Here is a 17604-nt window from a genome sequence, read left to right as displayed (position 1 = left end):
CAACAGAAAAGAACAGATTTGTAAATTTTGTATTTTTGTGAATAGTTCATATTTATGTAAATAACTTAGACTAGCCTTTCTTCTTACTGTGTTCTTTGCACCCTTTTTACTAGTGAGTTGCACCAACAACAACGATTGCCCATTGACCGAAGCTTGCATCGGGCACGCGTGTCAAAGACCGTGCGACGTGCACAATCCTTGTGCCCATAACGCCGTGTGCGTCAACACGAACCACGGCTCTGACTGCAGCTGTGCCGAAGGTTTTCAAGGAAACGGTTACGTGGGCTGCGTTCCAGGTACCTCAACGACTCCAACCTCCAAACGTGTTTTCACTATTTCACATTTTGTAGTCCAAGATTACAAACCCATCTGTCAATACAACGAAGACTGCCCACCCAACAAACTGTGCGACAGATTGAACAGAATCTGTATCAACCCTTGCTTCGAGGATTCGTGCGGAGAGAACGCGGAGTGTCTACCTAAAGATCACGGAGTGGAGTGCCGATGCCTTCCCAGCTACCAAGGAAATCCCTACGTTCTTTGCGACCAAGTGTTCGGATGCAGATCCGACAACGAATGTCCGTCAAGCGAAGCGTGTATCAACGGCCAATGCGGCTCTCCTTGTCGCTGCGGTGCTTACGCTATCTGCGAAGTTCTCAACCACAAACCCACTTGTCAGTGTCCGCCAGGATATCGTGGAAATCCTGCGACAGGATGTCTTCCACCGTCCAATCCGTGCGATCCTAATCCGTGCGGCTTGCATGCTTTGTGCGAGATCGACAAAGGAAGCGCTGTTTGCTTCTGCCCGAAAGGCCTTACAGGAAACCCGTTTGTCAGTTGCAGTAAGTTTACGATTGTCGAGGCTAGGACAGGTACCAAGTGAGTTAATTCCAGTTCCAGAAGGAGACGAATGTTCGCCAAATCCTTGCGGTCCCAACTCTGGATGTCGAGTGGTCGGAGGCAAAGCAGTTTGCTTCTGTTTACCCGAATTCGAAGGAACTCCACCTCAAACTCCTTGCGCCTTACCGGCGAACCCATGCAATCCTTCTCCTTGCGGCCCCAACACTCAATGCGCTATCCTCAGCAACGGATTTGCTAAATGCACTTGTCTACCGGGTTACTTAGAAAGTCCCAACACTATTCGAGGCTGCATCGAGCCGAAGAACCCTTGCGAGCCCAACCAGTGCGGTCAAGGCGCTCTGTGTGACCCACTGAGAGAACCGGTTTGTTATTGTCCAGCCGGTACATCCGGGAACCCGTACAGATTATGCGTCGAACCAGTAGTAGCCCCCATGTTGTGTAGTCCAGGACCTTGCGGCGTAAACGCCGATTGTTACGTTTCCGAAAACAAAGAACAGTGCTACTGTAGAGCCGGCTTCATCGGCAGTCCCTATTCGGGATGTAGACTGGAACCTCCGAGTCCTTGCGTTCCCAATCCTTGCGGTCCCGGGGCCCAATGCGTGGTTTCACCCGACGGCAAGTCAATGTGTCGTTGCCCCGACGGAATGGGAGGAGATCCAACTGGCCCGGCCGGTTGCCACGGATACGAATGTGTAGTAGACGACAATTGCGCAGACAACCAAGCTTGCATGGGCTACAGATGTCGCGATCCTTGCCCCGGCTCGTGCGGGGTTAACGCCAACTGCAGAGTCGAGAAGCACCATCCCGTCTGCACTTGCGAACCAGGATTTACCGGGAACCCGGTCATCAGATGTTTCACCGTGCCTAAACCGGAACCACAAAATCCCTGCTTGCCGAGTCCTTGCGGTCTTAACACTTTATGCCAAGTGGTCTCTAATCGCGCTGTTTGCTCTTGCTTACCGGACTTCCAAGGCGATCCCCAATTCGGGTGTCATCCAGAATGCGTTCTCAACTCCGACTGTCCTATTAACAAAGCTTGTCTGGAAAGACATTGCGTGGATCCTTGCACCATCACTAACTTGTGTGGAATTCACGCCATTTGCCAAGTCCGAGATCACACCGCAACTTGTGTTTGTCCTGAGGGATACATGGGAGATCCTTTTTACCAGTGTTTGCGAACACCACCCGTGTCTCCAGTTGCTAATGCATCTAAACCTTGCTTGCCTTCACCTTGCGGTCCTAGCGAATGTAACAACTACGGAGGACAAGTCGCCATCTGCGATCCGTGCTTAGGGCCTGAAGCTCCTTACAATCCCCAGTGCAGGCCAGAATGTTTGACTAACGCCGATTGTCCCTTCAACAAAGCTTGTCTTGGATATCTTTGTGCCGATCCTTGTCCTGGGTCCTGCGGAGTTAACGCTTTATGCTCTGTTGTTAGTCACACACCGGTTTGTAGTTGTCCCCAAGGACTCGTAGGAAATCCGTTTGAACATTGTTCTACTCCAACAAGTAAGTTTCTGGATTCAATTTAAAACAAAAACATGTTTTATTGTTTTTTCTTACAGAACCGCAAGAAAAAATCGACACTTGTGAAAATGTCATGTGTGGAGCTAACGCCGATTGCAAACAGCAAAATCGTGCTTTAGCTTGCGTTTGCAGAAGAGGATTCTTTGGTAACCCCTGGATCGGTTGCAGACCCGAGTGCGTGATAAACCCTGACTGCTCTACCAACAAAGCTTGTATTAACAGCAAATGTGTGGATCCTTGCGCTGGAGTATGCGGTGTGGGAGCTCAGTGCGAAACAATAAATCACATACCGATCTGCTTTTGCCCACCACAACACACTGGCGATCCTTTCGTTAACTGTTTCCCATTCAAACCACCAGCACCTCCTCTTGTGATTCAAACCAATCCGTGTGATCCCTCTCCATGCGGGCCGTTCAGTAGGTGCCTGGTCTCGTCACAAGGATTCGCAACATGTTCCTGTCTGCCAAATTACCACGGAGCACCTCCCGCTTGCAAACCAGAATGTATCGTCAGTTCAGAATGCCCCCAAACGAGAGCTTGTATCAATCAAAAGTGTGCCGATCCCTGCCCTGGCATTTGTGGCAACAATGCTCGGTGTACCGTCATCAATCACAATCCCATTTGTAGTTGCCCTCCAGGGCAACAAGGCGATCCGTTTGTCAATTGCTTCGCCGCTATTGATACCGAGGAACCAAGAGTCCCGACACCGACAAATCCTTGCGTTCCATCTCCATGTGGTCCAAATTCTATCTGTCAAGTCAAAAAGAACAGACCAGTTTGCTCGTGCAGTCCAAACTTCAGTGGCAGTCCCCCGTATTGTCGTCCAGAATGCGTAATCAGTCAAGAGTGTCCCAAGAATAAAGCTTGTGTCAAAGAACGATGCGTAAACCCTTGCGTCGATGCTTGTGGTCAAAATGCTAAATGCGATGTTGTCAATCATACGCCGTTCTGTAGTTGTCTCCAAGGATACGAAGGTGATGCGTTCGTCGGCTGCTCCAGAATTCCTCCGACACCCAAAGATCCTTGCAATCCTTCCCCTTGCGGAGGAAACGCCCAATGCACAGTCTCCAACGGTGCAGCGAGATGTAGTTGCATCCCGCCTTACATCGGCAATCCTTACGCTGGAGGGTGCAGACCCGAGTGTACCATCAACGCGGACTGTCCCAGTAATCTGGCTTGCTTGAGTCAGCACTGTAGAAACCCCTGTCAAGGTCTGTGCGGAGTCAGAGCCGAGTGTAACGTCGTCAACCACGTCCCAGTTTGTACGTGTGCCAGAGGATTGATGGGCGATCCTTTCACGGCTTGCCGCGAAGCTCCACCAGTTCCGAAAAACCCATGCGAACCATCTCCGTGTGGTCCTAACAGCGTTTGCCGCGTGAAAGGCGAGCAAGCTGTGTGTTCTTGTCAAGTCGGGTACTTCGGAGCACCACCGCTTTGCAGACCCGAGTGTTTGGTCAGTTCTGAATGTAGCCAACATAAAGCTTGCATCAATCAGAAGTGTCAAGATCCTTGTCCAGGAGCGTGTGGTTTTAACGCAAGGTGCCAAGTGACCAATCACAATCCCATCTGTAGTTGTCCTCCGAACTTTATTGGAGATCCTTTCGTACAATGTACCAGAGAAGGTAGGTTTCATGTGAAAAATCACTTTCTTGGTGTTAACAGGATTGTTTGTGCAGAACCAAAAACCGAAGAACCACCTAGACCGCTCAGTCCGTGTGTTCCGTCACCGTGCGGAGCCAATGCCGAGTGTCGTCAAGTGGACGATCGCCCGGTATGTTCCTGCCTTGCCGGTATGTTAGGAGCTCCTCCGAACTGCCGACCCGAATGTGTCATCAATCAAGATTGTCCCTCCCATCTGGCTTGCCTCAACAACAAGTGCAAAGATCCGTGCGCCGGTTCTTGTGGGTACAACGCGCAGTGCACAGTGTTCAACCACCAGCCAAGTTGCAATTGTCTCTCCGGATTCGAAGGCGATCCGTTCTCTGGCTGTACCGCAATTCAGGGTGAGTGTTTCAAAGACATTTTTCGATTATTCGTTTCTTTACTATCTTCTCACTGTCTCTTGTGTCTTTTATAGTCATTGAGATACCTAGAAACCCTTGCAACCCCTCGCCGTGCGGGTCTAATGCTATTTGTAAAGAACGCAATGGTGCTGGTTCTTGTACTTGCGTAAAAAATTACTTCGGGGACCCGTATGCAGGATGTAGGCCTGAGTGTTTGATGAATAATGACTGTCCCCACGATAGGGCGTGTTTAGCTATGAAATGTAGGGACCCCTGTCCCGGTAGTTGTGGCCTAAATGCCGAATGTAAAGTAATGAATCACAACCCGCAATGTTACTGTCGCCCTGGATACACAGGAAATGCCTTAAATTTGTGTCGAGAGATTCCAGCCAGTAAGATTTCCCCAAAAATCGTATTTTTCCCCATTTTTACAACCCCTCTAATCTTTAGTTACTTACGAAGAGCCTAGAAGAAACCCTTGCATTCCGTCACCTTGCGGTCCTTATAGTATCTGTAGAGTACAGAACGACAGACCCGTGTGCTCTTGTTCTTCCGGTTACTTAGGAGCCCCACCCAATTGCAGACCCGAGTGTGTTGTTAACTCTGAATGCTCATTGGACAAAGCATGCTTCCAACAAAAATGTATCGATCCCTGTCCCGGAACTTGTGGTTACAACGCAAGGTGCAAAGTGGTTAATCACAACCCGATTTGCAGCTGTCCTTCTGGCTATGTGGGCGATCCTTTCAGTAGATGCATCTTGGAAATAAGTAAGACTGCGGCTCTTTCTTCGCTTCTGTTTGCATGCTGCTTCTTTCTAGAACCACCTGTAATTGAAGAAGTGAGAAACCCTTGCATACCATCGCCGTGCGGACAGTTCTCCGATTGTCGCGTATCAAACAATCGTCCAGTATGCTCTTGTTTGCCAAATTATTACGGACAACCGCCAAATTGTAGACCCGAATGTGTCGTGAATTCTGATTGTGCCTTAACGAAAACATGTCAAAACGAAAGATGTCGTGACCCTTGTCCAGGTTCTTGCGGTAGCAATGCTGAATGTAGAACGATTAATCACGCCCCTGTTTGTTATTGCTTGCAAGGATTTACCGGAGATCCTTTCTCAGGATGTCAACAAAGTAAGCGATTCGCAAATAGGATTTAACAAACTGACTAATTTCTGACGCGTCTCCCAAATCATTTCAGTTGTGGTCGTTGAAGAGCCTAGGCATCCTTGTAACCCGTCACCGTGTGGAGGTAACGCAGTGTGTCGCGAATTAAACGGCGCAGGATCGTGTACCTGCGTCCAGGATTATTTCGGTGATCCTTATTCCGGCTGTAGACCTGAGTGCGTTACAAATTCAGAATGTCCACGCGACAAGTCTTGCGTTAACAATAAATGCAAAGATCCATGTCCTGGAACGTGTGGACTGAACGCTGAATGTCGAGTGTACAACCACGCTCCAAATTGCAACTGTTTGCCTGGATACACCGGAAATGCTCTAAGATCATGCCATCTTCCACCTCCACCACCTCGTAAGAATTCTACTTCTTGTACTGTGACTGTGTTTCACTTTCTACTTTTCTCACTTCTCTTTAGTTTTACCAGAGCCAGAACGAAATCCGTGTGTCCCGTCACCTTGCGGACCTTTCAGCCAATGCAGGGTCTCTAACGGTCATGCCGTCTGTTCTTGTCAAACTAGTTACATCGGGGCGCCTCCTTCGTGCAGGCCCGAATGTACAGTTAGCACAGACTGCATGCAGGATAGAGCTTGCATCAATCAAAAATGTCGCGATCCTTGTCCCGGCACTTGCGGACTAAACGCGAGATGCAACGTGATCAATCACAATCCGATTTGTAGCTGTTTGCCAGGATTCCAAGGAGATCCTTTCGTCAGATGCATCCCAGAAGAAAGTAAGAAGAGCTGTTCTTTCGCCTCAACTTTACTATCTCATCTAAACTCTATTCTTCATTTTAGAACGACCTGTTGTCGAACCCAGTGGAAACCCCTGCGTTCCGTCCCCTTGTGGCCCCAACTCTCAATGCAGAGTTGTCGGTTCTCAACCCGCATGTTCTTGTTTGCCTAATTATGTCGGTCGCTCGCCAAATTGTCGTCCCGAATGTACCATTAACGCCGAATGTCCTAGCAATCTAGCCTGCATCAACGAGAGATGTCGAGATCCTTGTCCCGGGTCTTGCGGCGTGCAGACTACTTGCGTGGTGGTCAACCACTCGCCAGTATGTCAGTGCCAAGTTGGTTTCACGGGAGATCCTTTCGCTGGATGTTCACCTGTACCCCAGATCACAACTCCTCCCGAACCTGTCAACCCTTGTAACCCGTCTCCTTGTGGATCCAACGCGGTGTGCAAAGAACGCAACAATGCGGGATCCTGTACCTGTCTACCGGAATATTTCGGCGATCCTTACTCCGGGTGCAGGCCAGAATGTGTCATCAACACAGATTGTCCGCGAGATAAGGCTTGTATTAACAACAAATGTAAAAATCCTTGTCCCGGAACGTGCGGGTTGAACGCGGAATGCAGAGTGGCCAATCACGCGCCATCTTGTTCTTGCTTGGTCGGATACACTGGAAATCCGGCTGTTGCATGCCATCTACCGCAACCTTGTACGTATTCTTACTCTGTCTTGTGCTTTTACTATTTTCTTTTCATCTAGCTGTGCAAGAAGAACCTAAGACTCAGCCTTGTCAGCCATCACCTTGTGGCCCATACAGTCAGTGTAGGGAAATAAACGGACACGCCGTGTGTTCTTGTCAAGCTAACTATATAGGATCACCACCGATGTGTAAACCTGAATGCATGATCTCTGCTGATTGTGCTTTGGACAAAGCTTGCATAAACACAAAGTGCCAGGACCCTTGTCCCGGCACCTGTGGCCTCAATGCAAGATGTCAAGTTGTAAATCATAATCCTATTTGTAGTTGCCCAGCAGGTTTTACAGGAGACCCTTTTGTCCGCTGCTTGCAAGAACGACGTAAGACTTTCTGCTCTATTTCTACATTTCTCTGAATTCTTTTCTTCAGCTGTAGAAAGACCAGCTCCGGTTGGAAACCCATGCGTTCCTTCACCTTGTGGCCCTAACTCTCAGTGCAGAGTGATCGGTAACACTCCCGCGTGTTCTTGTTTGCAAAACTACATAGGTCGCCCTCCGAACTGCCGACCGGAATGTACCATTAACTCCGAATGTCCGAGCAATCGCGCTTGTCAAAACGAAAGATGCGTTGACCCGTGTCCCGGTTCTTGTGGAGCTTTTGCCGATTGTGTCGTGATCACTCACAGATCTGTTTGTTCTTGTAAATCGGGTTACACCGGCGATCCCTTCGCTGGTTGCTCTCTTATACCCAGTAAGATCACGCTAAATTTTACTCAACATCATCAATCTACTCACATTATTTTAGTCACTCAACCTGTCGAGGAACCACGAAATCCTTGCAACCCCTCACCGTGTGGCGCCAACGCTCTATGTAAAGAACGAAACAATGTGGGCTCTTGCGTTTGTTTACCGGAATATTTCGGAGATCCGTACACCGGTTGTAGACCAGAATGTGTAACCAACTCCGACTGTCCGAGAGATAAAGCTTGTACAAATAATAAGTGTAGAGATCCATGTCCCGGAGTGTGTGGTCTTAATGCCGAATGCAGAGTCTACAACCACGCGCCCTCGTGTTTGTGTATCGCGGGGTATATAGGAAATGCACAAACTTCTTGTCATCTACCTCCTCCCAGTAAGACAATATTGTTACATCAGCCAAACATAAACTCATTCTCTTTTCTTGAAGAAATTGAAGAACCGAAGGGCAATCCTTGCGTGCCGTCACCTTGCGGACCTTACAGTCATTGCAGAGTTATAAACGATCACGCTGTTTGCTCTTGTCAGACGAACTACATCGGTGCTCCTCCTTCTTGTAAACCCGAATGCATGGTCAGCACTGATTGCTCTCAGAATCGCGCTTGCATCAATACAAAATGTCAAGATCCTTGTCCCGGCACTTGCGGAATAAACGCGAGATGTCAAATTGTCAACCACAATCCGATCTGTAGTTGTCCGACAAATTACGTTGGTGATCCTTTCGTTAGATGCGTACTTCAATCTAGTAAGAAGCTTTTTTCCCCGACTGTTCTTGTTTCTATCGTACTCTTTTGTAGAACCCGAACCTCCTCAACCCACCGGCAACCCTTGCGTTCCGTCGCCTTGTGGATTAAATTCGCAATGCAGAGCCATCGGAACACAAGCTGCATGCTCATGTTTACCCAATTACATAGGGCGCGCTCCTAACTGTAGACCTGAATGTACCATCAACGCTGAATGTCCTGGGAACCTTGCATGCCAAAACGAGAAATGTAAAGACCCTTGTCCTGGATCTTGTGGGTCGAGTACGACTTGTACTGTAGTTAAACACTCTCCTATTTGTCTCTGTATTTCTGGATACACTGGCGATCCGTTTACTGGATGTTCACCTACTCCGCCTCGTAAGACTTTTTCTTCATCTTCTTCTAACACCGACGACGAATTACTCAAATCTAACATACTATGTGACTTTTTAGCTCCTCCTGTTACTGAACGACCTGTCAATCCGTGTAACCCGTCACCTTGTGGCGCTAATGCCGTATGCAAAGAAAGAAATGGAGCGGGATCTTGCACTTGTTTACCGGAATATTTCGGAGATCCTTACAGCGGCTGTAGACCCGAATGTGTTACAAATTCAGATTGCGATCGCAGCAGAGCTTGCGTCAATAATAAGTGTGTCGATCCTTGTCCGGGAACTTGTGGAATAAATGCCGAGTGCAGGGTGGTCAATCATGCGCCATCCTGCTCTTGTATTCCAGGTTACACCGGTGAACCCCTCAGAGCTTGCAATTTGATACAACCCAGTAAGACTGATCTAACTCATTTTTGCAACTGTCAAATTAACTCTGCATTTTACATAGTTGAAGAAGAACCTCCACAAAACCCATGTCAACCGTCCCCTTGCGGTCCGTACAGTCAATGTCGTGAAATCAATAATCACGCAGTTTGTTCTTGCCAACCGAATTACATAGGAACTCCACCGATGTGCAGACCAGAGTGCGTGGTCAGTTCCGAATGTGCGCAAGATAAAGCGTGTTCTAATCAAAAATGCTTGAATCCTTGTCGATCTGATGTGACACCTTGCGGACTCAATGCGGACTGTAGAGTCGTAAATCACAATCCCATTTGCAGCTGTATATCTGGCTTTACTGGAGATCCTTTCATTCGGTGTCTTAGAATCGAACGTATGTTTCTACTTTCTCTACAACTGTTCTGTTCTATACTTCTTATTTCATTTCAGTACCTCCACCTCAAAGGAACAATACAAATCCTTGTGTGCCTTCACCATGTGGACCAAACTCACAATGTAGAGTTGTTGGTACTCAGCCTGCATGCTCTTGTTTACAAAACTATGTAGGTCGCCCACCAAACTGTCGACCTGAATGTATTAACGACTCAGAATGTCCCAACTATAAGTCTTGTAAAAACGAAAGATGCGTAGATCCTTGTCCGGGTACTTGTGGTACCAACGCACAATGTACAGTTGTTAATCATAGCCCTGTGTGCTCTTGTTTCCCAGGCTATACTGGTGATCCTTTCTCTTCTTGTATATTGCCACCTCCACCATGTAAGAATCTTTCTGATATTTCCACCGCTCGCCTTATTCATCATTCATAAAAAAATATTATTTCAGCAACTGAACGAACACCTCCAGCCACACCTTGCTTCCCCTCGCCATGCGGCCCCAACGCCGAATGTCGCGAGAAAAACGGTGCTGGCGCTTGCATTTGTCCTCCAGGATACCAAGGTGATCCTTATGATAGCAACAGAGGATGTCGCAGAGAATGCGAAGTTAACACCGACTGCGCTCCAACGCTAGCTTGCGTGGCTTATAAATGCGTTGATCCTTGTCCCGGAACGTGCGGAACCTTCGCCGAATGTCGTGTCAACAACCACGTGCCAACTTGCAACTGTCGATCTGGTTTTACTGGAGATCCGTTCTTCCAGTGCAGAGAAGTGGTACCGGAACCACCTCGACCACCAGAAAATCCATGTCTTCCGTCACCGTGTGGCCCTAACAGTCAATGCAGAAATGTCAACGACCAAGCAGTGTGTTCGTGTCTGCCCAACTTCAGCGGATCACCTCCAAATTGTCGACCAGAATGCATCGTCAGCTCGGAGTGTTCTTCGGATAAAGCTTGCATCAACCAGAAGTGCGGCGATCCTTGTCCCAATACCTGCGGTCTCGGGGCCCAGTGCAGCACGAGAAATCACAGTCCCATCTGTGCCTGTCCTCCTGGCTTTACTGGAGATCCGTTTACGAAGTGCACTCCACAGAGTGAGTGTCCGTGTTCAGTTTAAGTGTCGGTGTTCTAAATTTGTCTGTTACAGTAATCGTTCCGGAACCACCTACTACGGAAAGACCACCGTCTTGTTTCCCCTCGCCTTGCGGACCAAACTCCCAGTGTCAGATCAGTGGAGGTGTGCCTTCGTGTTCTTGTCTCCCTAACTACATCGGAACTCCTCCAAGTTGCCGACCAGAATGTACCATCAGTTCGGAATGTAGCAGTACCCTCGCTTGCATTAATCTCAAGTGTCGCGATCCTTGTCCGGGATCGTGTGGTACCAGCGCGAATTGTCGCGTCCTCAATCACATTCCAATCTGCACTTGTGAAGATGGCTACACTGGAAACCCGTTCGTGCAATGTACGCCCAATCCTCCAGTTACGGAACCACCAGTTCCCAAAGATCCGTGCAACCCCTCACCTTGTGGACCGAACGCGCAATGCAACAACGGAATTTGTACTTGTCCGGCAGAGTTCATCGGAAATCCGTACGAGTCCTGCAGGCCTGAGTGTGTGCTCAGCACCGAATGCAGCAGAGACAAAGCCTGCATCAGAAACAAATGCGTCGACCCTTGTCCGGGAACTTGCGGACTTAACGCTCGCTGCGACGTTATCAACCATATACCGACGTGCTCTTGTCCTGACGGCTACACGGGAGATCCGTTCACTAACTGCCGCGTGTCTGAACCAAGACTACCCACCGTTACAGATCCCTGCAATCCATCTCCTTGCGGCCCTAACAGCCAATGCAAGAACATAAATGACCACGCCGTGTGCTCATGTCTCCAAAGTTACGTCGGAGCACCCCCTTCGTGCAGACCCGAATGCGTCGTCAGCGCCGAATGCTCCCCAACCAAAGCGTGTGTCAATCAAAAATGCGGCGATCCTTGTCCCGGGTCTTGCGGATTAGGAGCGAGATGCGAAGTTATCAATCACAGTCCCATCTGCAGTTGTCCCGAAGGGCAAACGGGAGATCCGTTCCAGAGTTGCCGAGCCATTCCACCTGCGCCACCCACCCCACCACCTCCACAAGTCGATCCTTGTGTACCTTCGCCTTGTGGACCCAACTCGATTTGTCGTCGCGTCGGGGATTCACCATCTTGCAGCTGCGCTCAAGATTACATCGGAACTCCTCCAAATTGCAGACCAGAATGCGTGATAAACCCAGATTGTCCCAGCAATATGGCGTGCATCAACAACAAATGCAAAGATCCGTGTCCCGGAAGTTGTGGTGTTAATACAGAATGTCGCGTGATCAGTCACACCGTTTCGTGTTCTTGCGCTTCAGGATTTAGGGGAAATCCATTCGTTCAATGTACGATACAGGAAGAAGAACCTGTCAACCCGTGCGAACCGTCACCTTGCGGGTCTAACGCCATCTGCAGGGAAAGAAATGGAGCAGGAGCTTGCACTTGCATAGACGACTACCAAGGAAATCCCTACGAAGGATGCAGACCTGAGTGCGTGCTCAGCTCAGATTGTCCGACCAATAAAGCTTGCATCAGAAATAAGTGCGCGGATCCTTGTCCAGGAATCTGCGGTCAAAATGCCGAATGTTCCGTAATCAACCACGTCCCGACGTGTACTTGTATCAGAGACTACAGAGGAGATCCGTTCACCTCGTGCACTCCACCACCACGTAAGTCGTAATGTTTTGTACAATCGACGAGATCTAATTTGTTTTTGCAGCGGTAACAGAACCCACCATTTACGTGGACCCGTGTAATCCTAGTCCTTGTGGACCTAACAGCCAATGCAGAAAAGTGAACGAACAAGCCGTGTGTTCTTGCCAACTCGAATACGTCGGTTCACCACCAAACTGCAAACCCGAATGCGTTGTCAGTTCGGAGTGTCCGCAAAATCGTGCGTGCCATAAATTCAAATGTGCCAATCCTTGCACCGGAACCTGCGGTATCGGTGCCAGATGCGAAGTCATCAATCACAACCCCATCTGCAGTTGTCCGTCTGGCTTGACCGGCGATCCGTTCTTGAGGTGTTACGAATTGCCTCCACCGCCACCCGTCCCGCTTCCCACACCCGTAAATCCGTGTCAACCATCACCTTGCGGCCCCAACTCAGTCTGCAGAGCTGTGGGCGACCAACCGTCCTGCTCTTGCATCCCCAATTACACTGGAGCGCCTCCCAACTGTAGACCCGAATGCGCCGTAAACACCGACTGTCCCTCGAATCTGGCTTGTATCACCGAGAAATGTCGAGACCCTTGTCCCGGATCGTGCGGATTCAACGCAGAGTGCCGAGTACAAAATCACATCCCGATCTGTACTTGCGTAGCCGGATTCGTCGGAGATCCCTTCACTCAGTGTCAACGCGAAGAAATCGAACAACCCAAAGTACCACTCGATCCCTGCAATCCGTCACCTTGTGGAGCCAATACTCAATGCAGAGATGGCACCTGCTCTTGCTTGCCGGAGTACCAGGGAGATCCGTACCGAGGTTGCAGACCTGAGTGCACCATGAACACCGATTGTTCCCCCAACAGGGCCTGCAGCAACCTCAAATGCATCGATCCTTGTGTCGGTACCTGCGGACAAGACGCAGTTTGCGACGTCGTCAATCACATCCCAACTTGCAGCTGTCCATCTGGATACGAAGGAGATCCCTTCACCAGCTGCAGACCAGCGAAGCGAATCGGTATGTATCAGACAGCTGTCGAAATGTCTCATTTTGTCGTTGCTGTTATCGCAGAAGTACCAAGAGACCCATGCAACCCGTCACCCTGCGGCCCCAACAGCTTGTGCCGAGTGAACAACGGCGTCGCCGTCTGCTCTTGTCAACCGGGCCAGATCGGAAGCCCTCCGAGTTGCCGTCCCGAATGCATCGTCAGCGCCGAATGTCCGCTAACCAAGGCGTGTCTCAACAACAAATGCGTGGATCCGTGCCCGGGAACGTGCGGCATCAACGCCAGATGTCAAGTCGTCAACCACAATCCCATCTGCAGTTGCACCGAAGGCATGAGCGGCGATCCGTTCACCCGGTGCGCTCCGGTCATCCCGCGGGAACCCGTCCGGCCGTGCGAACCCAGTCCGTGCGGTCCGAATTCGATCTGTCAGGTCCGAGGCGAGAGTCCCGCCTGCACGTGTCTCGAGAATTACGTGGGGGCGCCCCCCAACTGTCGGCCCGAGTGCACCATCAATCCGGAGTGTTCGAGTGTTACGGCGTGTATCAATCAGAAGTGTCGCGATCCGTGTCCGGGCAGCTGTGGACAGAACGCACTGTGTAACGTGGTCAATCACAATCCAGTGTGCAAGTGCAATCCAGGATTCGAAGGGGATCCGTTCGTGCGATGCCTCCCCATCCAGGTTCCAGGTAGGATTTTTTTGACTTTACAAGATGGAAACATTACCAAAGAGCTATTTGAGAGAAAATGCGAAGCTAAGTGAGATCGCACATAAATGAGATTTTAGTAGATTTTCAAATTTTGCAAACATCTACAAGTAAAAAAAAAAATTCCTTGATCTCGAATTATTAGGTACGCGGAAAGATATACAAAGCGTCTCTAAAAGAACGTATATCAAGAGTCCTGTGGAATTCGAATACATATATGTATAATTTGATTTTTGCCGCTCTATAGTATTTTGTTCTACGCCCCGTTCTATTTTTTATGGCGTAGCTTCTTGCCAAAAAACGTAAAGTCTCTCAAAGAATGATGTTTATGTGCTTTAAGACAACTAATGGCCAATTAAATTGCTTTGATTGATAATTCGATTATTTCCTTCACCTGTCAAATTTGAATTTTTACACAATCAAATTCAAAATCACTAAATTACAAAATTATTAAAAATCAATGACTGAGTCTGTTGGCAGTGAAACTATTGAAAAATATTGGTGTTTTTTTTTGTCTCGTAATTGGCACTGACCGAATGTTTTAAATTGACACACAAAATAGATTATATCGGTTTATGTCATACTACAGGGTTATTATAAATATTTCTAACATCGTAGGTGGCTGTGGGCTTTATTTAGGTGCGCGGCTACGCCAACTAAATGTTAGAAACATTTATAATTATATCTTGTATTACAAAAATGAACCTTTGATGGTAAATTCAAATTTGTCTGTCAACACTGTCAAAGCTGACAACGGTAAATGCGTTTAGATTACAGTGGTACCAAAATCATCCAAATTTTCATTGTTACCAACAGATGTAGTCATTCTTGATCACGCTGTATAATATTTATATAGCACTAGGGACATATTATGTGATAAACTTTTGGAATTCTCATAGAAGTGTGCATATTGAGACGCGCTTCCACATTTAGAAAATATAAAAATATACAAAATACGACAAAGTTAAATTATTGCTAAAAATCGGTTTTAATTGTTTGTCACAAGCTTTAAGTTTTAAAGTATGATTTGATCGAATAAAAATACAGAATAACGTAAATCTGAAGAAAGCTCATTTGGTATTGTTCTCGTCAGATTTCTATCTATTTCTCTTTTCAAATGTCTACAAACTCCATTACGAATTGTAAAATAGATCAGCAGGCATTCATCAAGCTTTAGTAATGGAGTTTGTGCCTACATTGCATGTTCTTTGCTGTAAATACTAAACTGCTTTCGCTTCCGGGGACACACAAGGTAAGGAAAATGTGTCCCCCAACGATAACAACGAGCTTCATCAACGCAATGCCCTAATGCCCCATTACAATTGCTATTTCACGAAACGAACGCTACATAAACAACTCCCCCACCCCCGCCCCCCATGCGCAATAAACGATACCCCCTAATTACAAAATAACCAATCGCTTTAAAACATAGGAACGGAAAGGAAATGAGGTTCAATGCGATACACATACACTACCCCCTGCCCCCCCTGGCGCTTAAGGATAATGCCCTCGCCCCCTAATAAAATAGCTTACACCCCCACCGCAATTATGCGCAAAAGCAGCTAATAATAAAGCGCGTTGTAATGGTTACGAGATAACGATTAATCCACGGCTTCAGCACTCAAATGAAAGTGGTACTAAAATGAAAGGCGAGAAAGGTGGTCCGTGGTTGTTATAGTATTACAATACTTTCAGTTCAAATCCCTACGGAAGTTTTGACGCCTTGTTCGCCGTCCCCTTGCGGTGCCAATGCGATTTGCAAAGCGAGAAATGGAGCAGGTTCATGTACCTGTTTGGCGGACTATACTGGCAATCCCTACGAGGGATGCAGACCCGAATGCATTCATAATTCAGACTGTCCCTCCAACAAAGCGTGTACAAGGAACAGATGTGTTGATCCTTGCCCCGGAACGTGCGGACAAAATGCGAACTGCCAAGTTATAAACCATTCCCCCTCGTGTAGTTGTTTGCCTGGATATACCGGCGATCCATTCAGGTTCTGTAATTTGCCTGCCGTTGAACGTAAGACACTCCGCACCCAAAGTGAACTGTTTTTAACTCTTTTATCACAGCTCCTAGGGATGTAATTCCGACAAATCCTTGCCAGCCCACCCCCTGTGGACCCAATAGCCAATGCCGCGAAGTGAACGGACAGGCAGTTTGTTCTTGTTTGCCCAATTATATAGGAAGCCCCCCAGGATGTAGACCCGAATGTGTTGTCAGTTCTGAATGTTTGTCAAACAAAGCTTGTATTAATCAGAAATGTGCCGATCCCTGCCCTGGAACTTGCGGTCAAATCACTAACTGCCAAGTAATCAATCATAGCCCCATTTGCAGCTGTCGACCTGCGTACACTGGTGACCCCTTCACCAGGTGTTACCCAATACCACGTAAGACGACTTAGGTTTAACCAGGATCAGATTCCATCTTTACAATTTTAGCACCGCCGTTAGAACCTCAACCAGCACCTACTCCAGTAAATCCCTGTGTACCCTCTCCATGTGGATCAAATTCGCAATGTCGCGACATCGGTGGTTCACCCTCATGTTCGTGCTTGCCGGAATTCATTGGAAACCCTCCAAACTGCAGACCAGAATGTACCCAGAATTACGACTGTGCGAGTGATCTGGCTTGCATCAGGAGCAAATGTAAAGATCCTTGCCCAGGAACTTGCGGAATCGGTGCCCAATGTCTCAAACTCAATCATCTCGCAATATGCGTGTGTCCTGAAGGCTACACTGGCGATCCTTTCACTAATTGCTACCCAAAACCACAAGAAGTTGAACCTGTTGTGGAGAAAGACCCTTGTAACCCATCTCCTTGTGGACCAAACACAAGATGTGACAATGGAATTTGTACTTGTCTCCCTGAATATCAAGGCGATCCCTACAGGGGTTGTAGACCCGAATGCGTAATCCCTGATGACTGTCCTCGTGATAAAACATGCCGCAGAAATAGATGTTCCGATCCTTGTCCGGGAACGTGTGGACAAGGAGCAGTCTGCACTGTCACTAATCACATACCCATGTGTAGTTGTCCACCAGGATATACAGGAAATGCTTTTGTAACTTGCAGCATATTAGAAAGTACGTCAAGACCCTCAAATTCATTACTAGTGATTTCATTTACATTTATTCCAGCACCTCCTACGCGAAACCCTTGCAGCCCTTCACCGTGTGGTCCTAACAGTCAATGTCGCGAGATTAACACCCAAGCAGTTTGTTCTTGTGTACCTGGTTACATAGGTAGTCCACCAACTTGCCGGCCAGAATGTATAACCAGCTCAGAATGCCCATTATCTCAAGCTTGTGTCAATCAAAAATGTATCGACCCGTGCCCAGGAACTTGTGGTCTTAGCGCCAAATGTCAAGTAGTTAATCACAATCCAATTTGTAGCTGCCCACCTGACTATACCGGAGACCCATTCACTAGATGCTTCCCCAAACGTAAGAAAAATCCCCTCTCTTCCAGCTCAAAATCTTCATTGTTCCATTGTAG

General features: G+C 48.1%; 1 protein-coding gene across 1 annotated transcript in view; it reads left to right on the top strand.

The window, feature by feature from the left end:
- Window positions 1–17604, top strand: part of dpy (dumpy) — a 126707-nt gene that overhangs the window by 74937 nt on the left and 34166 nt on the right. The window contains 24 exon segments of the mRNA XM_069040549.1: window positions 114–842; window positions 895–2370; window positions 2427–4010; window positions 4065–4391; window positions 4466–4783; window positions 4842–5159; window positions 5211–5525; window positions 5593–5922; window positions 5987–6301; window positions 6366–7013; window positions 7064–7381; window positions 7431–7751; window positions 7806–8132; window positions 8187–8501; window positions 8554–9279; window positions 9337–9660; window positions 9717–10043; window positions 10110–10754; window positions 10808–12400; window positions 12451–14088; window positions 15802–16128; window positions 16179–16496; window positions 16548–17192; window positions 17247–17552. Coding sequence (XP_068896650.1) covers window positions 114–842; window positions 895–2370; window positions 2427–4010; window positions 4065–4391; window positions 4466–4783; window positions 4842–5159; window positions 5211–5525; window positions 5593–5922; window positions 5987–6301; window positions 6366–7013; window positions 7064–7381; window positions 7431–7751; window positions 7806–8132; window positions 8187–8501; window positions 8554–9279; window positions 9337–9660; window positions 9717–10043; window positions 10110–10754; window positions 10808–12400; window positions 12451–14088; window positions 15802–16128; window positions 16179–16496; window positions 16548–17192; window positions 17247–17552 — 14490 coding nt within the window.

Source organism: Tenebrio molitor, chromosome 3 (genome assembly GCF_963966145.1).
Source record: "Tenebrio molitor chromosome 3, icTenMoli1.1, whole genome shotgun sequence".
NCBI classification, from domain to species: Eukaryota; Metazoa; Arthropoda; class Insecta; order Coleoptera; family Tenebrionidae; genus Tenebrio; species Tenebrio molitor.
The sequence above is the reverse complement of the archived record's forward strand: the minus strand, read 5'-3'. Positions and strand labels throughout refer to the sequence as shown.